General features: G+C 40.0%; 1 protein-coding gene across 1 annotated transcript; it reads right to left on the reverse strand.

Annotated features, from left to right (window-relative positions):
* Positions 1-271: 271 nt before the first annotated feature.
* On the reverse strand, positions 272-15913 carry LOC310942369 (potassium voltage-gated channel subfamily B member 2-like; the record flags this gene model as incomplete). The annotated part of the gene is made up of 2 exons (XM_083907748.1): positions 272-2236; positions 15329-15913. The coding sequence occupies 2 exons, from the start codon at positions 15911-15913 to the stop codon at positions 272-274; spliced, it is 2550 nt and encodes an 849-aa protein (XP_083763874.1).
* Between the last annotated feature and the right edge of the window lie 8209 nt (positions 15914-24122).

Raw genomic sequence — 24122 nt, forward strand, 5'->3', positions numbered from 1 at the left:
AAATCAGACAGAGATATCTGAGAGACAGTGTGTTATGACCAGGACAGTGGACATGTGCTCCTGGCTTCCCTCAATGTCCCATAAACACTACACTGCAGAGATTCTTGATTTTGTGCATCCGTGCTTGCCAAGAAAAGGATTAGAGTCAAAAAGTCTTGTGTGATGTGTCACACTTTTTCAACAAGGTGTCTTTGTCAACAGGTGCAGATTATTTATCATCTCTTTTTCACCCATCAGCATCCCTTTCTGTAAACCTTTCCCTGCTTTGAGGTCACATGCTTGTTTCACAGGGCGGAGTCATGCTTCCATCCACAACTATGTGGTTCTCTGGTTTTTCTCCACTCTGTTCTGCTCCCTCTGCTCCTCCTCTCTCCTCCACTCCTTCCACAGCTTGCAGCTCCTGAGTGCAGTTGAGGGGGCTTGCTTTGCCTGACAGTGGGCCAGTGCTGCTGCCTGGCCCGGTGGCAGACCTCTCCATGTGATTCCTTCCCTGGTGGCTTAAACCCATGAGCTGTCCTTCACATTCTAAGCCCTTGGCTCCTGAGCTCTCACCTCCCCCCTGGGAGTAGCTTGGACTGACTGACTGCTGGGCCAAAGAAGGAGACTTAACTCCCTGGGTTACAGAACTAAGAGGTAGAGAAAACCTAGAAACCTTGTCATCAGGAAGTAGCTGAGCAACTTTGGCTGAGCCTGCAGAGGCAGGGGTCGCCACAGGTGTCATCACAGGCATAAGCACATCATCCTGAGAACCAATGAGGTCAACATTTAGAGCTCTTGTCTTGTGAGGGTTGCTGTGTCCTTGCAAGGAGCTGCAGATGTTATCATAGGTCCGTCCAAAGCTCTCCTCACTCTGTGGCTTTAAGTCCACATCTCCAGTGGCACTAACTCCAGGCCTCGACACAAACTCATACAAGCCCTCTTTGATGATGGTCCCTGTCTGGACACTGTCTGGGCCCCTCGTCACTTCCATAGTGCTTATCTGGCTTAGATCCAAAGGAGGGGGGATAGAATGTTGTCTCGCTCCATTTTGATTTCGTTCGGCACTATTTTGAGGAGAATTTCGTTCTCCTCTTTTCACTGGAAAGTCCCGGGTCACGTTGGAGAATTTCTTGACAATGCTACGCTCAGGTGAATTCTGTTGTGCTTGTGTCGATGCCATTGCTTTCATCTCCAGTGACACTGCTGCTGTCTTGTTGTATGCCTCTTCCAGCCTTTCTACACTGAGGTGTTGAGGGGTTGTTTTGTTTGATGGGAGCTTGACTCGCTCAGGAGAGCCCTGCTGAGCTACTTCCTGGTAATGAGACCTGCCTGGACAACACACCTCTGCACTGGGGTATTGTCTCTGGTAGCTATAGTGGCTGGGTGAGAGGTGATTATCCACAGGACACTTACTGTCCTCTCTCTTTTCCACCAGCACATCTGTGAGTTCCATACTACGTGCAAATGCATCCTTAAGGTTAATTGAAATAATGCTTCCGCTCCGTTTGGCCCTTTCAAGAGCTTCCCTCCTCTTAATAGCCTTCTCCTGCCTTTTCTGCTCACGGTAGAATTCAGAGAAGTTGTTGACAATGATTGGGATGGGAAGGGCAATGACCAACACACCTGCAATGCAGCAGAGCCCTCCTACAATCTTGCCCAGCAGCGTTTGAGGGTAAATGTCTCCATAGCCAACTGTGGTCATAGTGATTGTCGCCCACCAGAAGGATGCAGGGATACTGGTGAATTTGGTGGCGTCCTCGTCCTTCTCAGCAAAGAACACCAAACTAGAGAAGATCATAATGCCCATGGCTAAGAAGAGGATCAACAGACCCAACTCATTGTAGCTCCGTCGCAAAGTGAAGCCTAAAGACTGGAGTCCAGTCGAGTGCCTGGCCAGCTTCAGTATTCTCAGGATCCTCATAATTCGGAAGATCTGAACGACACGACGCACATTCTGGAACTGCATCACGTTCTTGTTGGACTCAGTTAGGCAGAGGGTCACGTAGTAAGGCAGAATAGCCAGCAGGTCAATGATGTTCAGAGGTGCTTTGATAAAATTCCACTTGTTTGGTGCAGAGAGCAGGCGCAGAATATACTCCATGGTGAACCAGGCAATGCACACAGCCTCCACGTGGGCCAGGCTGGGGTTGTCATTGTACTGGCCAAATTCATCCACCACCTGCAGCTCTGGCAGTGTGTTGAGAGACAGTGAGATGGTGGAAATCACTATGAACAGGATGGAGATCATGGCCAGTACCTGCAAGACAAAGATAATATTGTAACATTACACATACAGTCGTGCTCATAAGTTTACATACCCTGGCAGAAATTATGACTTATTAACCATTTTTCAGGGAATATGAATGATAACACAAAACATTTTCTTTCACTCACAGTTAGTGGTTGGCTGAAGCCCTTTATTGTCAAACAACTGTGTTTACTCTTTTTAAATCGTAATGACAACAGAAACGTCCCATATGACCCTGATCAAAAGTTTGCCTACTCTTATGATTTGGAAAACCAAACCATAGTCAGGTGGACAAACTAAAGTTTCAGCCACAACTGCCAGGAAAATTGTTCGGGATGCAAAGAAAAACCCACAAATAACTTCAGGTGAAATACAGCACTCTGAAAAAATGTGGTGCGCCTGTTTCATGCTGCACAACAAGGAGGCACTTGAACAAAGATGGGCTGCATGGTCGAGTCGCCAGAAGAAAGCCATTACTACGCAAATGCCACAAAGTATCCCGCTTACAATACGTCAAACAGCACAGAGACGAGCCTCAAACCTTCTGGCACAGAGTCATTTAGAGTGATGAGACCAACATTTAACTTTTTGACCACAACCATAAACACTACATTTGGAGAGGAGTCAACAAGGCCTATGATGAAAGGTACACCATTCCTCCTGTGAAACACGGTGGTGGATCGCTGATGTTTTGGGGATGCGTGAGCTACAAAGGCACAGGACATTTGGTCAGAATGGAGGTCAAGATGAATGCAGTAAGTTATCAGAAAATACTGGAGGAACATTTGCACTCATCAGCCTGGAAGCTGCTCATGGGACATACTTGGACATTCCAACATGACAATGATCCAAAACACAAGGCCAAGCCGACCTGTCATTGGCTACAGCAGAACAAAGTGAAGGTTCTGGAGTGACCATCTCAGTCTCCTGACCTCAATATCATCGATCCACTCTGGAGAGACCTCAAACATGCAGTTCATGCAAGACAGATGAAGAATTTACAGGAACTGGAGGCTTTTTACCAGGAAGAATGGGCAGTTTTACCATCTGAGAAGATAAAGAGCCTCATCCACAACTACCACTACCAAGAAGGTATTTAATTCTCAAACTATATGCTCATCTGGACATGATGATTGAATCACCTTCCATAAAAAATATATTCATTTCTTTTGTCAATCTAATTACTATCATTGTATCAGATCAGATTTCATTGTTATTTTCTCGTGTGGATTGCAATCCTGGCAGAGGTTTGAACAAGCCGAATAAAGGAGAGGGATTATCTCAATAAAAAATAAATAGGAAGTGGTGGATGTGTGATTTTTTTTTCTTCCAAATTACAAACATAGCATTTTAGGCTAATTAAATGACAGTCAAATGTTCATGTACTTAAAAAAAAAACCATCCCCCTTCTGTTTTTTTTGACAAATCGCATCCTGTATTATATATATACATATATTTATATATAAATATATGTATATTTATATATATATATATGTATATATATATATATATATATATATATATGTATATATATATATACACACACACACCCACCAATATATGTATAGATATAGATCGAAGCACATCAAAATATATAGAAATAAGAGAACCAATGCACTAGTTACAGCACTTTTCTCACAGGTAATGTATTTTTTGATCTTATATTGATCATATAGTATAATGATGAATCTGACATGTTTCTGTTACATTACATGTCATTTAGCTGACACGTTTATCCAAAGCAACTTACAATAAGATGCAGACAGAGACGATATTTAAATGCATGTCTGGCTTAAAGAAAAAGGACTGAGGGGATACAGCAGTCTCATGCAAACATTCCCTGTTCTAAATGCTAACAAGGAAGAAGAAGGGATGTGGACGCTTCTCTCTGCAGCTCTTACAAGGACATTTCAGGATAATTGTAATAGGATTGTGTTGCTATCTATAGAAAGGATAGAAAGAGGTTAGAAGTGGTTACTCATTCTTTCCTCCTGCAACAGGAAGAATCAAGCAACAGTCTGACACCACACAAAAATATTTAATATACATATAAGTATGGTATATACAATATAATGACTGGGAGGTGAAGTTTCTGAATGGACAGAAACGTTGAAGTGTGCTGAGACATGATGGCTGTTGCATTGAAAACGGAGTGGATTGATAATGAGACATAGTAAACTTTACAACAAGTAACACTTTACCTCTGAAATGTTTAAAAAAAAAATGCATAGAGTTTGAACCTCGTTTTAACCTCATTTTTGAGGAACTGGTTGAGTTTAGGGCTAAGATTTTCATGTGTTTTATGGCTTTAACTGGTTATGGTTATTTTTAGGGATAAGCTGTCCAGTGTGTGTGTGTGTGTGTGTGTGTGTGTGTGTGTGTGTGTGTGTGTGTGTGTGTGTGTGTGTGTGTGTGTGTGTGCATTTTTAATATGCCATTACTTCTCTGTTGCTTGTAGGATAAAAATATGATCATTAAATTCCATTATTCATGAGCTTGGATAGTAAAAACATTATTGATTATTATGCGAATAGTCTGTGGTAATAAAGCACATTTCCAGTCTTAATGGCCACTCAAAGCTGCTTTACACTATGCAGTGCTATTTTCTGTCACACATCAATCAATTATTCAATCAAATTTTCTTTGTAAAGAACTTTTCATATAAGGCAATGCAACTCAAAGTGCGTCACAGGAGAGAGACAATTAGGGAAAACAACCGTATGGCTGGTATTATGTATTCAAGGTGTAATGGGGAAGTGAAGAAGTGAAGAAAGTTCTATGAGCAACAAAGGATGATATAAACTAAAACTTGATAAATAATTAAATAGAAATAATGAGGTATAAGAGTTCAAATAATTAAAAAAAAAGGTAGCTCCTAAGTTTGCTTTTAAAAATATGAACATTATCACACATCATTCACTTTTCAGGAAAACACTGACATACAAGCAAAGACATAGACAAGCATGACAATGGAAGTGATCAAAGTATACCACTTCAACTGAGTCTGAAGGGAGCGACAGTTAACTGAAGACTTAGTATTTTATTAGAAATAATGAACTCATGGTAAAAAAAAAAACTAAAAAAACATGGTAATTCCATTAAAATATATACTATATATAGTTTTAAGGTGCAATTCCTCATCTGTTTTCAGATGACTGATTACTTTGGATAAGTTTCAGGCTACATGCATCATGTCTTCCATATATCTTCTCTAAACAATAAAGCTTTTAATAAAATACATGCTTTGATTTTGTGTTCAACTTCTTTTGTATTCTCTTGTTTTATGATTTGTCTTTCCAAACTTTCTATATGAGGACCCACCTTTCAAAAATCTTGACATTCACATCATAATTTCCAAGAGATATGTTTAGCAATGAATGTATGTTGATTTACTCTGCCTCAGTTTCAGGGCTATCAGAAACATTTGAGAGAACCAAGAAAAAGAAAACAGACAGAGAGAGAGAGAAAGAGAGAGAGGACAAAGGGAGGGCAGGTGTATCAAAGTGTGTCCAGCCTACAGCGTCTTAATGGCTTAATGGCTGCCAAATGCTGTGACCTTGTCACTGAGAGCAGATTGAAAGCAGTACCAGGAACACACAAGCTGCTTTAGCAGCTCTATACTGGACGACTGCAGGGCCCACATTTAACAATCAGCTAATCAATAACACTTTGAGTTCATATCACAGTGAGTTCCTGACCGAGACACAAACAACACTTATGTCCCTGATCGGACGACACAACACTATTTAGGTTGCATCTCCACTGCAGAAAAAAGTACCTACTCAACATGGGAGGAGTCATCACTGCACGGCTGCTAGGAACTGCGGTGATTTTGCTTTACACACAGAAATGAGTAACTAGTGACTTGTAAAGCAGTTGTTTTCAGTGTAACTCAATCAGTTAATTAAAATATTTGTTCAGTGCTAACTTTACTTTACAGCGGCAGGATCTGTGATAAACTCAATTACTTAACTTATTCAAACTCATATTTCCCGAGGTACGGCCACCGCGACTCCCTCAGGATCAACTCGTCTCTGTCCTCCTCACCATCTTTCCATCAAGTAACTCAAGCTAATATGTTGTAGGCATAAGCCCAGGGATTGGTCTGTGATGTCACCGTCATAGGGAAGCGCTTGTGCCGGCTCCACATACACGGACGTGTATGGCGAAGACATCACTGACTGTCCTTGTATTACAGAGCTAAACTACTGAAAAGGTATTTGTTTCAGAAAACAGCGACGCCACCACAACACTACTGAGAAATGTAGTTAAACTAGTAACACTGCTTATGAAAAACAAATTATCCATTATTGTACGTTCAGGAATGCAGTAGGCTTGCGTATTATGTACGACAGTGCTAATACAGTCTTACTAACCCGTTTGCTGTCCGTCTCTCATCATAACTGTACTAATTTGGGGGGTAATCTTAATTCCAAGATAGGTAAAGCCTTCCCTCACTTTAAAAAAAACAGATGTACTTATAACCGGATTATTTCTTTCGTCTTCATTCAAGAAAAGTATAGAAGATTTTTCATTGTTAATACTGTATCCAGAAAACTGACCAAAATGTAATAATGTCTGGACAGTGTTTGATTGAAGTCTGACAAAAAAAAAGAATCACATCGTCTGCATACAACGATATCCTATGGTCATGATTTCCAATTGTTATACCTGACCTGACCTGACCTGGTAGCTCAGTGGTACAGCAATTTATCTTTCAATTTACAGGTTGTGGGTTTGATTCCTGGCTCTGCTAGTCTGCATGTCCTTGGGCGCAACATACCTAAGACCCTGTTGCTGCATCAGTGTGGAAAAAAAGCCGCACATAGATGCACTGTATGAAAGTGTGAGTGAGTTGGTGAATGCTGTCTGATGGGAGATAAATATGTACATGAACTGATTACTTTTTGGGGGCCAAAAGCCAAAGGTCACTGTGACCTCATAAACCCCTTTGCCCTCTAAATGCATGATCTTGACAAATCTTTTTAAATGTGTCACAATCACTTAGATTTACAGATGAACTACTTAGATTTGGGTCACCAAAGGTCAAGGGTTATGGTGAAGTCTTGAACGTTAAAGTTCTTTTGGGTTAAACAATTGCTGCTGTATATTTGAACTGTTTGCACTGTTTCAGTGATGCAGCTGCACTGCACCAAACTCAGGATGTAAATTACATGCCACACACACACACACACACACACACACACACAGACAAAGACAGAACAAATTATAGTAATTACTCCAAAAGAAGCCTCAACATGTCGGTGTGATATACTGGGCTTTTATTAGCCAACAACGCTCTGTTATTAGGCACACAGTCACAAGATTCACGACAACAGCAGCCAACCACAGAGGGAACATATGTGCACTTTTAAACATTTGACCCGCCCTCTAACACTTTGTACCACCATCATCATCCAAGCATCCAAAACAGGAACAGATTTTTTTCCCTTTTCGGGTTCTCCCTCAACCTGAACACAACAATAGATCTGAAAGAATTTAGAATTATTCGGTTAGGGTGGCAGAGGTCACCAAGTGACATTCATTTACTCGTTGTAGTTGCCAAGTCTCTGTCAGAAATAAGACATCTAGATGGTGAGACGTATTCATTTTAAATGAAGCACTTTTTGGTTAAAGATTAAGCAATGATAAGAGAATTTGACAGTGGTGGAGTTTCAGTGAGGGATATATAAGTAAGTAACTGCTCAGCCCATGTTGGAATGCTTTCTCATGTGGAGAGTGAAACAGTGCATTTTTCTATTTCTCAAAATAAACTTCTAAACCAAAAAATTAAAGTCTCACCCTGTTAATCAAAAAACACTGGCTTGATACAGTGCAGTGTACGGTATAGTATACAGTGCAGCTTGATTTGTTCTCTCGCGTTTGTCCTTACAGGCTCCGGTAGAAACATGGCGTCTCTCTGCCAACAGTGGCTATGCAACCGCGGCCCGCGACCATGTTATTTTACATGACTTTTTGAAACACTACGAAAATGAAACAAAAACTATTATACAGCGACTAGACAATGCAGGAGCACATAATATGTATAAAAAAGTCAATTTTGGGTCATATAAACCCATAAATACTACACAGTGTCCCTTTAACACCCTTTAGCTATATCTGTGCATAGACTGTTACAAGTTTGAAACAAGACAAGTTACATGACAAGTTTTCAAAGTATGAGTTTGTGTGCCAACACTTTGAATTTCCCTGTTGTATCATATTTAGCATGGAAATGTCCCACTATTTTCAGATGTGCAGAAAACGTTTGTATGCCACTGTAAAATACAAACGATTGACTTCAAAACTATTTCAGCACGATTGCCTCCTTACTCTTCAGAACAACACAGAAACAAAATCGAAGAAAATCTTTACTCAAATGTTTGACCTTTGAAATGTAGATACACCAACACATTTTAGACTCTGAATGATAGTAAGTGTTATTAAACACTGTGTTAGATTTTAGTTTGAAAGGTATATATGTGTATATATATATTAAATATACATTATTGTATGGTGATGGGTGGATGAAAACTGAATGGACACTGAATGGATTTTGGCTCACACAGACTTGTGTTTCACTGACTGTGTGACTCATCAGTATTATCTGCATACTATCCTGCTGACTTCTTAAGATCCTGAGGGCTTTGATTGGTTCCGGAACAACTATTCATGTATACATTATTGTAGTAGAACTAGTAGTAGTAGTAGTGCAGCAGCCCCCATCAGGTCCACCAGTTACTTTGAAACATCTGTTCTGTTTGTCTGATTTATGATTGGTGCTGCAATCGTAAACAAACCCTCTGATGGAAGAAGTTCACAGACTTCGATGACTACATCCTCTACATCAGGGGTTCTCAAAGTGTGGCCCGGGGGCCAATGGCAGCCCGCAGAAACATTTCTGGCGGCCCGCAATGAATTACAGTTGATAGTTTTAATCCAGGAGCGACTAAGCTTCTTAAATGTTTATTGGACATTACTGGTTACAGACCAATAAGTGTAAACAAAAATACTGGGTATTTACCTGGTTTCTATATGGTGAATTTTAGTGTATTATTGGGTTATAAGCTGGTAATAAGCAGGTAGCTACAGCCCCCAATTACTAGCTATTTACCCAGTAAATATATGGTAACAGAAATGTGTTACTTGGTAACTTAGAAGGTAAGAACAATGGCCAAAACACTGGGTAATTACCCAGTAAATTATAAAGCATTATTATATTAACGCTTATATTACTTAACGCTAAACTGTAGAACTGCAATCTGGTCATCATGGTCATTAAAATTATTACAAATGGGATTTCTTTCTGTTTTTTCTTTTTTTTTCCTTTGGCGGCCCTCAGTCCAATGTTGGGTTCCTAAATTGGCCCGCAGGTATCAAAACTTTGAGAACCCCTGCTCTACATGCTCCACTCCACCCTGCCTGCACTGCTTTACTGAGGAGGACGAGGAAGAGGAGGAGGTGAACTCTCATCATCATCATCAAGCACTCTCTCATTCAGACACCACTGACATCACAACTCCAGCTCAGCATTCAGTACAATCCTCCCCTCACAAGCACCACTCCTCAAACAAATAGTATGAGTCCATCCTAATCATTAACTTCTATTATACTAATAATGCATTGCTGTTAATGTGATGTGCTAATAATATGACTGAACAACTTGAAGTTTGTTTGTTTGGTTTTGCTTTGGTAAAATATTGCCACGGCATAAACGTTGCACTTCAGTCTACAGCTTACTTACATTTTAGTATATTAGCAGCAGGAGTCGTCCTGGTGAAAGCCCCAAAAGAGATTAAGTCGCACGCTGTGTGTGTGTGTGTGTGTGTTTGTGTGTGTGTGTGTGTTGGTTATAGGATTAAACATAGGTTTAGGTTAGGGTTACAGGCATTAATACTAAGTGTAAAGCAACATATCAAAAAATATTATGTCATCACAGCCAAAACTATATACGATTTCACAGGTTATGTAAAGTGAATTCAAATAATCTCTATTACCTTGTTGAGTTTGTTACCTCATGGAGACCAAAACCTGGTCCCAATGAGACTTGGGTTACATGGTTTAAGATTTGAACGGTGGTTAGGTTACAGTTAGGGGCTTGTTTTTCTTTGCTTTGTTTAGTCTGTCCACATGGATGACGGTCCTAAGAAGAGTAGCTGCTCAGACCTGCGTGTTATCCAAATAGCAGGTAATGCTTCTATTCTAATCAGCAGTTGCACACTGAGCTGTACATGAAGGAGCCCTCTTATTGGTTAAGAGCTGAGCTGCATCACAGCTGAGGCCTAAGCTGCTTCCATCCTCCTGCTGACACTACACTTCCAACACAGTTACATGAGCCAGTGAAGGTCTGTTTTTCCAAAGCTTTTCAGTTGCAACATGCTGCATCTACGTGGGTAAGATGGGTCCAAAATATGACGATTACTTCACAACTGTGAGAATACAATTCAGTGTCTATGAGAATACCATTCAAAAAGTTACCACTTATAAATAAAAATATAAATCCACAGTTGTGAATGTGAGTTTGCAGCTGTCACATAACTGTCAAAGTACATCACCGGATTGTCAATTTGTATTCATGTTGAATTAGTCACAACCATATGCACATCTTACCCCATAAATTAACAAAACTGTATGTATTTTTAAATAAAATACCAAAACCCGAACTAACTAATAAATGTATCAAAATGGAATAGTGCATTTTTATATTTTCAAAATACTAAAAAATTCATTTCCCAGAGCCGGGGCAGTTTATCCTCTGTCCCCTGACAAGAGGACGATGTCTGAGAGCATCAGACAACGTCAATAATCAGTCAACAGATTAAAAATGCTGACTCTGCTTTTGGAGACATCCCAATATAACACTCTACAACACTCTGTCTAAATAAGGGTTAAGTAACTCAGGTTCAACGAACTGTGGAATGACTGAATGCTGAAACTGTCACTGGTGTGTGCTGTAAACATTAATGATAACAACACACACAAAAAAAGCTGAATATTAGGTGAGAGTGATTCTCACTTAGAGATTATGTGATTCTTCTGCATCTAAAACAAAAACAGCAATCACAACAAATTTGCATGGAAAAAAGAGACGGAAAGTCCTGATTTGAATGTAAACGACCAAAATTTGGTATTATTATTATTATTCTTTGAAACGGGAAAGGATCTAAAAGATGCACAGTTTCGAATAAAATTTACCCTGGAGGTTTGTAAGACTAATTCATTTTGGTTGTTACTTTTGGAATTTTGTTTTAATTTCTTTCTATTTTTGAATAAGATGTACTGAATAACTCATTACTTGTTTGTCTTGAGCAGCAGTACAAGAGGAATACAATAATTTTTCTCATGTTTGAGTGACTTCTCAACTCAGTTCTAACTTCTTAAATAAGATATTTGTCCTCCAAGTGATACTGCACAGTCGGTGTTTTTTTAATATAATAGAGGTATACTGATTATTACTGATTACCAGACAACTTGCTGTTCAATAAACGTTTACTTGAATGGTAAATGGTTTGTATTTATATAGCACTGTTTGAGCCTTGATGACACTCAAAGTTGAATTGATTAACTCTCAAGTGCATTAACTCTTCGCTTCTTCTAATTTAATTGACTACCTTTTTGAGTGTATTGGTTAGTGCTTGCACCTTTGCAGCAAGAAGATCCAGGTTCGAGACCCAGTAAGAACAAGGATCTTTCTGCAGGAGGTCGCATATCTCTGGGTTTTCTGGTTTCCTCCCACAGTCCAAAAAGATGCAATATGGGGGATTAGGTAAATTGAACGTAGGCGTGAGAGTGAATTGGTGGAATGTTTGTTTGTCTCTGTGTCCCTGTCACGGACTGTGACCCTGCCTCTCGCCCTATGTCATCTAAGATTGGCACAGCGCACACCGTGACTCTCCTGTGGAGGATACACTTGTTTTTTCGACAGTGATCCTGTTTTTACTTCTTGTATACTTGATATTTTTTGTACTTTGGTACTAAGTTTTACACTATTTCATTTGGTATCACTTTATTTTGATAGTCCTTTGTTGACTCTCTACTAGTAATCACACCTTGGACAGGTCACCAGTCCATCACAGGGACACATCAAGACAAACAACCATCCACTCTCACACCTACAGTCAATCTAGATCTATCCATCCATTACACTGGGCTACAAAAAAAAAATATGTATGTCTTTTCAACTGAATTAGGACCATTTTGCACTGCTGACTTAAAAAATGACATCGATTTCTCTCAATCAGGTCAGGTTTTTATGCCAATTTGATTTAGAAAAATCTGATCTTCTGACTGAATTTATAACTTTTTTGGGACATGCAAAATCTTCAGAATTTGTTTATTGCAAGAAATATGAAATTATTTTGCATCATATGATGTGAAATTACCCATACATATACACAAACAAATATGTAGCTTTGTTCAGAAAGTAGACCTGATTGAGCAAAACCAATGTGATTTTTGGATCCAGCACATCAAAATTATCCCAAATCAGCAAAAAAAAAGAAACTTAAAGCAGAACTAGACCGGAAGTTTCTATTATCGCTGGTTTTTTGGTGTGTATCTGCGTCATTACCTTGTTTATGAAGCACTGACGGTTCGAAACAAACAGTTCAGCCATTGCTGAGAACGTTGTGTTTTATTGTAATCTCGGGGCTCAACGAGATCACTGAAAATCCCGTAATAGTTACGTAAGCAGCGGTTCTCCTGAACAACCGATCGTCCTGCTCCGGGCGGTAGTCCGGGCACATCCGGTTGCGTACATTGAACCGCAGAAGAAGAATAACGTCCGTTGTGGAGGTGTTTCACGAGCGACAGTGTCTTCTGACTCTGGGTCTGACTCCGGTTTAAAGTCATAAAAGGGACTGCGGCGGGGAGTCGTGAAGAAGCTATTTTTAAACACTGTTAAAACAATGTTTTGATAATGAGGAGCAGTGCATCCGCCGTTCCAGAGGGGGGCGCTGCGCTTCTGAGAACGGATGTGCTGGATAGTACTGGCCAATCACAAGACTCTGTCTTCTGGGGGTGAAAGTTCACTCTGAAATCTCGCAGCAGAAAAATACTGTCAGAAAAGAGGATTTCTATCGGCTCGTTTACAGAAACTAGGAGGTTTTTGACCATAAAAACAAGTTAATATATGTAAGTAGACCTCCATAACTAACATATATGTGCAACAGGACCTCTCTATGTGACCTTTAAATAAATGTGGTGTTGACCAGTGTTATCTACTGCTTTATCCTCCCCTAGAGAGTCGACATAGGGCTTTAGGCGGGGTACACCCTGGACAGTTTGCCAGTCCATCGCAGGGCCACATATAGAGACAAAAAACCACTCACTCTCACATTCACAAATATGGTCAATTTAGAGTGAACAATTTACCTAATTTCCAAATCTGCATGTCCTTGGACAGTGGGAGGAAACCAGAGAATCCAGAGAAAACCCACACACAAGGGAGGGGGGACATGCAACCTCCTTTATCTTATAAATATATCTAATTGTAAGATCAGTTTACAATTCAATTATAATATCAATAATATCAATTGACAAATATGAAAGGTTAAATTCATGATTGGCAATGATAACATGGTGAACACTACCTGGTGAGGTGTACACCTTCAACATCTCCACACACCTTCATGTCATTGTACAAACAATAAGAACCAACATGTCTTGGATACAGGTGCTGCCATTTTGTGTTGGTGAGATCAAATGGAGGCTAAACTAAAGATGTGGCCACACTGGCACAGCCCATGACCAATGAAGGGCATTGGGTTTGAAAGCGGAGGTTTGTCAGTTCCCCACCAGGTCAATGGTTGGGGCCTTGAGCAAGGTACCCAATCCCGATTCTATCAATGTTAATGACCAGGGTTAATTGGACACTCTTAATTTAACCCAGCCATGGCAGGGTTGTGTCAGAAAGGGCATCCAGTGTAAAAAAAAAAATCTTTGCCAAATCAAATATGTGGATCATCCACTGTGGCGACCCCTAGAGAAAAAAATGTATATAGCCACATTTGTGTCCTCCACTGAAGTCCCCTGCTTATCACATTAAGCAATTTAAAATAATATTTCATGTTCCGGCAGAGTGAGTAGAGCTTGACTTCTCTTTTTTTTGTTGCCTTTTCTATTTATCACTCATGCAGACACACAAATACAATATTGATATAGCGTCGTTTTCCTCGTTCTTGAGAACCACTCAAAGCCGCTGTGTACACTACAATGTTGCCATTCAACCATTCACTCACACACATGCATACTGGTCACATGCACTACCAGTCAAGAGTTTGGACACACTTTCCAATTGAAAGATGACTCACTCTACCACTGCTCCACCGTTACACACGTTTACTGTCAAATGTGTTAAAAACCTCATTGTGTTCCCTTGAACACACAGTCAGCGTGTATTTAAATACAGACGCATCTGATCTGAGAAAAAATGTTTGCATGCAGTCAGATCACTGAGGAGAGACGTTAATACCAGGTCTGAGACAGACTTAAACAATATCATGTTACTCATAAATAAGTGCATAAATACTTGCTGTGCACATCTTCAGATCATGTTGGAATGTGGCTGATAAAACACACTGACTGCACTTAGCTGAGTCAGCTCTTTCTCCAGTCACTCGTCACTTACAAATATCAGACCCACTTTCTTGTCCCCTTCGATCACTTGTTTTGGTGTGTATTACCCTTTTCTCACATATCTGCATTTTTTTTTTTCTTGCTCCTCTTCTCTAATTGATCTTCATGTCAACAAGACAAATGAAGCGCTGACCTTTTGCCAAACCACTCACTTATCTAACAACTGCGTCTGGATTTTGGAGAGATTTGTAGTGGTGGTGGTGGTGGTGGGCGGGGGGGGGGGTGGTTGAGCAAAGAGCTCACACACACAGGCTTGTGTGTAATTGTGATCAAATGACAATCAATCAATCAATCAATCGATCAATATCAGACACATTAGCTGAACACTAGGACAAATAAAGTAAAATCCATGCTGGCTGCATACATACACTACTTACAAAAAGTTAGAGATATTGGGTGGAATTTCAGGATGAAATGTGTGTGTGTGTGTGTGTGTGTGCGTGCGTGTGTGCGTGCGTGTGTTACCTTTGCAGCCACCGATGAGCTGGGCTTCTCCAGCAGATCCCAGAGTTTCTGTCTATTTTCAGGACAGCATCCCTGCTCCTCCACCTCACCATCCTTATCCTTCAGTGTCTCCGCCTCCCTCCTCAGCTCCTCGTTCATCTGCTCCTTCTTCTGGTGGTACCGCGCCTGGCAGCATGACTCCAGGTAGATTTCATCGATACCCCAGTAGTCCAGCTCCTGGCCAAAGGACAGGGCGCACATCTCCTCCATCATATGCAGCTTCCCTGTTCGGTAGAAGTTGAGGATAGAGGAGAAAGCCATCGGGTGCCGGTCGAAAAAGTACTCATTATCAGTGAGGCTGTAGTCATCGCAGATCTCCAGCAATGATTCATGGGTGTTGCAGTCTCTCAGACGTCCCAGACGGGTTCTAGGCAGCCGGTCTAGTGTTCTCCAGAGGACTTCATGTGTGAGGCCTCCGACGTTGAGCCTGACTCGCCGAGAACGGGCCTTGACACGGATGATGTCGATGGGCTCAGGGGGGAGCACAGGAGGTGCAGCAGCAGGCCGGGGAGTTGTTTTGGGGGTGGAGCTCACTCTGTCTGTCATGTTTGCTCTGTTTGTGTGCTGCTGTCTTACTGTTGGGGGGTATGAGGGTCTAGAATGTTGTAAGAGAGACTGCTCAGGCCCACAACGCTGACCCAGCTGTGTTCACACCAGCAGGTGTGTGGCTAGACCCATGCCTGAAATAACAAGACAGCATTCATGATACCAGTCTGACCAAAGTTTTATACAAAAAGTGATAGTGTGGTTGTATGAGGCACTGATACATAATGAGTGCTGACTACCCTGTGAGCGCCCGCTGAGCCGAGAACCAGGCTCACTCTCAGTGAAAACATGGGTGCCAGAAGGTAATATAGAGATTTTAGCCACTCAACAAAAGTCTCATGCCCCCATTATCTTGCTGTTAGATGGTCTTTTCAGACTGTTTTGATTGTCTCCTGCACCAAAGTCCATAGAGAAAATCAGTTATATAAGCTCGTGGGGACACAGGAGCTGCTGTCTACTGCTGCCTTGTGCAGGCATCACAAAATAAGAATTTGAACTTAGTGATGGAGGCAGCAGTGGATCAGTGACAAAAACAAGGGGGTAACTGGATTAGTTATTTTTCAACTGAGAGGGTGTGGGTTCAATTCCTGGCTGCCTCTAGTCTACATATTGATGTGTCCATGGACAAGACACTTAACCCCACATTTCTCCTGATGGCAGCATATGACGAGAAAAGACTAACACACAATATTAATACAGATCATATGTAGCAGCGAGATGAACAAGCATAGATTTTTTTGTGAAGTGGCTAAAATCGTTTTTTTCTCCATGTCTCAAACTGGTTCTTGGTGCAGGGTACACATATTAATATTTCAAAAAATATGGCAATATTAAGACAACTCACTCATTTATGAAGACAACAACAGACATTCTCTGGTTCAGTGTTTCACTTCAGGACACTGAGAATCACACCACCAGGCCCTTAAAAGAAAAAAAAAAAACAGCCTGAGGGATCATTAAACCCTGAGAGGATCAACACAGAACATGTCACACAACAGTTATTTTTAAACACATAATCCTCCACTGAATAGTAAAACAGCTCATTTTTCACAATCTATTTCCAGAGATCTATCCAGGAACCTCTCCATCCCTCATGTTGCTCTATAAAGGCTCATGTTGCTGTTTGAGGTCCTCTGACCGCAGCTCCTTTATCTGATTGTGTAATGGAGTTCCACACAATCCCAGTAGTGGCATTAGACCTTGTCTCCCCTGGCTCAAGTCTGCTGTAGTTAATTATAGACTGTCTATCTCCTTCTGGGACACTCTTAGGACATACGTTACGTCAGGAAACAAGCTGCTACATCACAGGTTTAATCCAGTCTCCTCCATAATTATTTATGACTCATTGATTTATTTAGACTAAAAAACTGACTTTATACCCTGGGTTTATTACACCAAGATTCATTTTAATTTCTAAAAGTTGAATAGGTTAACATTAAAACAATAAAACCAAGTTGTTTTCATTAAACACAAGACTTACAGACTAACAGCAGAGATGAATTGTAAGTTGGACAGTGAGCCCAGAAATTGAACTGAAAGTTACCAAGTTACAAGAGATTAAACGTACACAGGCTTAAACCGAGAGTTTAACAGGCTCACATTGGGTTTGACAGAAACAACACAGACCATGATCAAGGGGGTTCTGCTCTTTCTAAACATCAAACCAACCTCAGTGTAAAGTGCTGATGTTTGCGAACAGCCGGACTCTTGCTCCTCCAGGAGCTCCCACCACAGCTCACACTCTGCTAACCCAGCTGCCGCACCTCATTTCTGGCTGCTGATCCGTGAAACCCCTCGGGCAGCGACCACACTGCTGGAGATCCACATTTTTTGGCCACAAAAGAAACTAATCAATCAGAGCAGGAGAAGAAATGTCCTGGGAGGAGAGTCAGTGTTGAGCGCCATGTGGAAACACACACACACACATACACAGCAGCTACAAGGAGAGCGAGGAAGTGAACTGGCTGTGTGTGTGTGTGTCCCAGAGAAACAAGTGAACCGACCGCTGAGCTGAACTGTGAAGGGATAGGAGAGAGAGAGAGAGAGAGAGACGGCGAGTGAAGGGGGATAATTGGATTTGGCATTCAGCACCATGGACAGCTCCAGGTGAACAGCTTGCTTCATCTTCTTTTCTTTTCATCTCTCAACAGAATCAAAGTACAGCTATCCACTGGAAATCTACTACAGCTCCTTCCAGTATCCTATGGCTCTGGGACGTTATGTCATTTCTAAAGCTAGAAAAAATTTAAATACTGAGATCTGATTCTGCTAAACGCTCTCTCTTAACTTTCCTCCTTATCTATTTATTTATTTGTCTCTTTTAGTTTATTTATTTATTTTCCCCTTTTACTTTTTAAAATGTATAAGCTTTGCAAATATTTGTTAGTATTTTGCTCACCTTGAAAGAGAGAAAATAAGAAAGTAGTATGGTCCTTCTATTGCTCTTTTGTGACATACAGTGAATTCTTTCTGATCATAAGTATCTTTTCTTTCTCACAACTGTAGCTCACATGGCTGTACACAACTGTCTGTGCCATGTTTCTCAATAAAAAATAGTACAGCAAACTTCTTAAATGACTTCAGATGTGTGTAAGTGCTCACAGAGAGGTTGTTTACTTTTGCGCACCCCCTGGTGGCTGCAGGCCTCCAAATACCACCTTTGTCAAATGAGTATTTATGCAGAGTAATTCCTGTTTGTGTTGACTTCACCTCACATTTTTACAAACACAATTCAAATTATTATTACTGAGGACACTCATAGACACAATGTGTCATAATCCAGTTTTAATCACCGAATCTGGATAATCTCAAATAGGATAGGCAATCGACTATCGAATGTAGGACTATAGATATGTAAAGAGAAGTAGAATATAGAATAGCAATGCAATTGAGCGTTTAAATGGAGTTCTTAAGAGGTGTTTTGCATGCCTTAACTACTTGAGAGCGGAACCACAGAAAGCATACAACATAACCCTTGCCTGTATTGTCCTGAACAACATCACTACCAAGTGCAAACAGGACGTACAACAAGGGACGCAATAGTTAGACACTATTTCTGAATTGGATTTCAAAAAACAGTGATGTCATTGCCATTGCTTTGTTATTTTTTTATCATCGCATGCATGGCTAAAAACATTCTAAAAACAAAACAAAACTATTGTTGATTAATGAATACACATGAATTAGTGACATAATTAAATATTATTGTGGTCAATATTGACAGCTGTTGGGGGGATTATTTTATGAAGCCAAACTCTAATCACTGTAGCCTGATGGATGAAGAAATCAAATTAAAACTTTATGAATAAAGAGGATATCTTGTAGACTATACTGCATGATCCAAATATAGTGTTATTTGATACCATTTTAAACTTTCATTACATTTTGGGCCTGAAATCCACGCTGAATCCACCCTTCTGATGGGATCTCAATCCTACAACATTTCTGAAAAACCAAAACTAAATGTTTGATCCGGATCAAAACCAAGATTAGCTTACATGATCTAATCCTTTTGAGTAATCGTTTTTTTCTTTTGAAAAACCCATTTTCAAGATTTGATCCAATCCGTTATCCAAAATCCAAGCGGATTACTTTTGAAAAACCAGGCCCTGGCTGTTAATAAACATAATACAGTAGAGTTGTTGTCATGAATAACCGTCTCTTCTGTGGTCTGGTCTGTGGTCTGGCCTGTGGTCACTTATGTGGTCTGGTCTGTGGTTTCTTCTGTGGACTGGTCTGTGGTCTCTTCTCTGGTCTGGTCTGTGGACTGGTCTGTGGTCTCTTCTCTGGTCTGGTCTGTGATTTCTTCTGTGGACTGGTCTGTGGTCTCTTCTCTGGTCTGGTCTGTGGACTGGTCTGTGGTCTCTTCTGTGGTCTGGTCTGTGGTTTCTTCTGTGGTCTGGCCCGTGGTCTCTTATGTGGTCTGGTCGGTGGTCTAGTCTGTGGTCCCTTCTGTTGTCTAGTCTCTGCTGTCTCTTCTGTGGTCTGGTCTGTAGTCTGGTCTGTGGTCTCATCTGTGGTCTGGTCTGTGGTCTCTTCTGTGGTCTGGTCTGTGGTCTGGTCTGTGGTCTCTTCTGTGGTCTGGTCTGCTGTCTCTTCTGTGGTCTGGTCTGTGGTCTGGTCTATGGTCTAGTATGTGGTCTCTTCTGTGCACTGTAAAAAAAAAAAAACAGTAAAAAAAGAGTAAAAGCACTGGCAGCAAAGTTTCCAAACGGATACCATAAAATGACAGTAAATAATCGTATCGCAGAACTACATACAATAACTGCAAAAATACAGGACTAGATTTTACAGTAAAAATTAATTAAAATACAGTATATTATAGTTAATGAATGTCAATTATATTGTAAAATAACATGTATATTATGTCAAAACACATTAAGATCAGATACCTTTCAGGTTAATCTCTGTAATTTCACAGTATAAATTATTTATTTTAGGAAACAGCCAACTCTATCTACAGTAATTTCATGTTAAAATACAATTTTTCCCCATGTACAATAAGCTAAATGTCTGCAAATTGACGGTATTAATCTGTCATTTTAGAGAATTAGTACATTAAAAAAACAGCTTTTGGACAGTGGAAAAACAAGCTTAATACTCTACAAATACATCAAAAATAGCTACATATAAGGCCAATCTCTGTAAATTAAAGATATGTAGTAGTTTTTTTCATTGAATGGCCTCATCCATCTACAGTCATTTCCTGTTTAAATAGTGTTCTTTCATGTACAATGACTGAGAAATAATGTATTACAATTCTATAAATGCATTAAACCACTGATAAATGTCAGCCCATTTACAGTATTAATCTGCAATTTTAAAGAATTAGAAGATTTAAAAATGTAGAGTACATTAAAAACACATCAAAAACAGCTACATTTAAGGCCAATCCCTGTAAATAAAGGTTATTTAGTAGTCATTTCATGAAACTGCCTTGTCCATCTACATTGATTTGCCGTATTATCGTAGTTTCCCCAAATAAAAAAGTAATGACACAATGTATAAAGAAAATATGTACCTTTAATCAAATAGGAATTTCTGCACATTTACAGTATAAGTTATTGTAGAGAATAGGACAATAATAATGTAACACTGTAGATCAAAATACATGTAGAGATATATTTAAAGAAAATGTGTGAACCTTATAGTTAGCAAGTCATTACACATCAAAACAGCTAAGGCTGACTATTTTTTATATGAAAAGAAAAAAAAGACAGAAATATTACAATATTTTTAACCCTGGTCTCGAATAACATGTTTTCAGTCATGATCCATAATAGTAGTAACTTATTGCCTGTTATGTGCAATAAGAGTAATTTTGAGGCCTTTTACTCAATGCAATGAATGTGTATTGGGAGCTGGACTCTGTTCCACAATTGTGAAACACATGAGCAGCTTATGAAGACAATAAACAATATTTGGACTTAAATCAGCTTAAGACACACACCATCATGGCCATTATACTTTGTAACTACTTCTAGCAAATTAAACAAATGTAAAAATTCTGTTAGGATACATTCAATGTGGGCAATACATACTGAGCGTGAGAAACTGTTGTCAGATGATTTCAAACTGTCAGTTCACTTGCTTGGCTGCTGGGGCCTCCTTAAATACCTCCGGTTGTCCATCTATGGAGAAAACAGGCATTTGTTTAGACAATCCATGTAAATCTTCTGGCGTTTTACAGAAAAACTTTCATGAGAAACTGAAATTATCATTTCTACGTTGAGTTGCTTTTTTCTTATCATAGCAACAACAACAGTGAATGAGAGAAATTAAATGTTATTTTGTGACTAGATACAAAACTGCTTCTGAGCTCTGCAAGCTCTAATATGCATTGTCAGCTGTGAGACCTTATATAGACAGGTGTTATGCCTTTCCAAATCATGTCAAATCCACTGAATTTACCTAATCAATGAGCAGAAACATCTCAAAGATAACCAACATAAATGGAAGCAACCTGAGCTAGGGCTAATAATAAAAAAATAAAAGTGTTTTTTGGCTGTGTGTGTATGTAGGCAGGCTACAGTGTGTTCATGTCCCTTTAAGACACTCGTCTGTGTACAGCGTGTTTAGTCACGTGACTCCATGCCCTCTGTAACAAGCGAAAGAGACGGTGAGGAAAGACGAAGCGGCAACTGCGGTGTGTGCGGTATCAGTTTGGCCAACTTGCCGACTTCGTCGCTAAATCGGGTGACTTTCTGACTCCTCCTAACGACTTTTTTGTCAAAAGCGACTTGTGACAAATCTCCTGACTTTTGGTGTTATTGGAGACTTTTGTGGTGTTTGGAAACACTCAAGTGAAAGCACGTATCCCTCTCAACAAGCAGCAGGTGCTGTCTGAGCCCGAGCTTGATTTAAACCCGACAATTTTTTAATACGTGAGCAGTAAATGTACACGTACGTCCACCCCACAGCGGGAGCTTGTAGTACCTGGTGCCACAGTGTGATTTACAACAATAACAGAGCCGCTGAGATCCGCACGTTGCTAATGACGATACGCTTCCTGTTTTTTTAATGATGCGTTCACGGCTGCAGGTTTTTACAATTTCACACCATACGACGTGCTATAACATACCACGCGAACACGGCGAGGGAGAAAAAACACAAATGCTTGCTCAAGGGCTCAGGCAGTGAGTCAGAGTGGTGTAAATGTTTCTTCACTCAGTCTCACACAAAATAAATCACAAACTTATCGTTATCGAGGCGAGCTGCTCAATATATCGTGATATTGATTTGAGGCCATATCGCCCAGCCCTAACCTGAGCTATATGTCAAGTGTCATAATAAGGGGTCTAAAAAATTGGCACAATGTTATATTTAAGTTTTTAATTTGTAAATTGTAATAAATTTGCTAATTTTTCTAAAATTCTCTTTTAACTTTGTCATTATGGGGTATGGAGTGTAGATTGATGAAATTAAAAATGAATTGCGAATGATTTTAGAAAAAGGCTGCAACAATGTGAAAAAATTGAAGGGGTCTGAAAATTTTCTGAACCCATTGTATCTATTTTACAAGCTAACCAGGGCCGTGCAGACACATCGCGTCAACGTGTTAAAAAGGGGCACATGGAGAAATATTACACCAATACCACGCACCAACCTCATTTACAGCACAACCAAACCATATCATAGTGTATTATTACGCCTTACCTGATGTAAGTGGAAAACGACTATGATTTGTTTTTTATTTTGTGTGTGTGTGTCTGTGTGTGTGTACACACTCACTTTGACTGTGCAAGGTGAAGCGTAGAGGAGTGTCCATTTTCTTAGCCAGATGACTTGTTTTACAGCAGGTACTATCAGTGCTAATGAAGAGAGAACCATGTCATTATTTTCAGTAAAGGGTTCATCAGGATTTTTTTGATTTGAAAGTATATTTCACATTAATCATCACTCACTTCAGGTTGGTACAATTACAGCAGTACACGTCTGCCTTCTGATCCACAAGCCACTGAGCATTGCTAGCAAAGCCAACAATGTGCCACTTTTCTTACAAACTAAGAGAGACAGAAGAGTAGAAATAAAGAGTCATAAATTTTCCCTTTAGAGATTACACTCACATTACTCCAATCCTGTCAACATATGTTCTTAAAAGAAAGATTTGCTCAAGTGAAAACATTGACAACATGGCAATCACAGATCCTGATAACGCTTCTCTTTCCAAAATAGATTCATGCAGTTATAATAATTTTGAAGAAAATGTTTTTTTTCCTGTTTTTCTCGTTTTGCGCTCGGCCGACTTGTTCCCTTTTGGTCCGTGGCGGGTCACATATACTGAGTTTTACATAAAAAATCAATATCGGTCTTACCTTCTCCAGTTCGAAGTCTCATTTTTTACAGGCATGACAAGCAGCTCGCGCACATATATGGGAAAACAGGAGAAAAACAGTCAGCCTGGCTCTGTCCAAAGCTAATATAAGCTCACAAATTAATATGTACCAAATATTCTTTACTCCCAAAATGTAATTTATCTATACACTCATCATAGTCTTGCTCCATATCTGCTGGCAATGACATAGTAATTATCACTGGAGTCATCCTCTATCATATATTAAATATGTTACCCATCTCCATTTCATGTCTTTGTTGTGTCCCAAGTTGAAAAGCAGATGCAGGAGTCAGGACTGGATCTGTGGATCTTTACTTGGCAACTGTGGCGACGGACAGAAACACACAGAAGTGAGCTGTGTGTGAGCTAGAAGGC

The sequence above is a fragment of the Microchirus variegatus genome, assembly GCF_963457635.1.
Source record: "Microchirus variegatus genome assembly, chromosome: 21".
NCBI lineage: Eukaryota > Metazoa > Chordata > Actinopteri > Pleuronectiformes > Soleidae > Microchirus > Microchirus variegatus.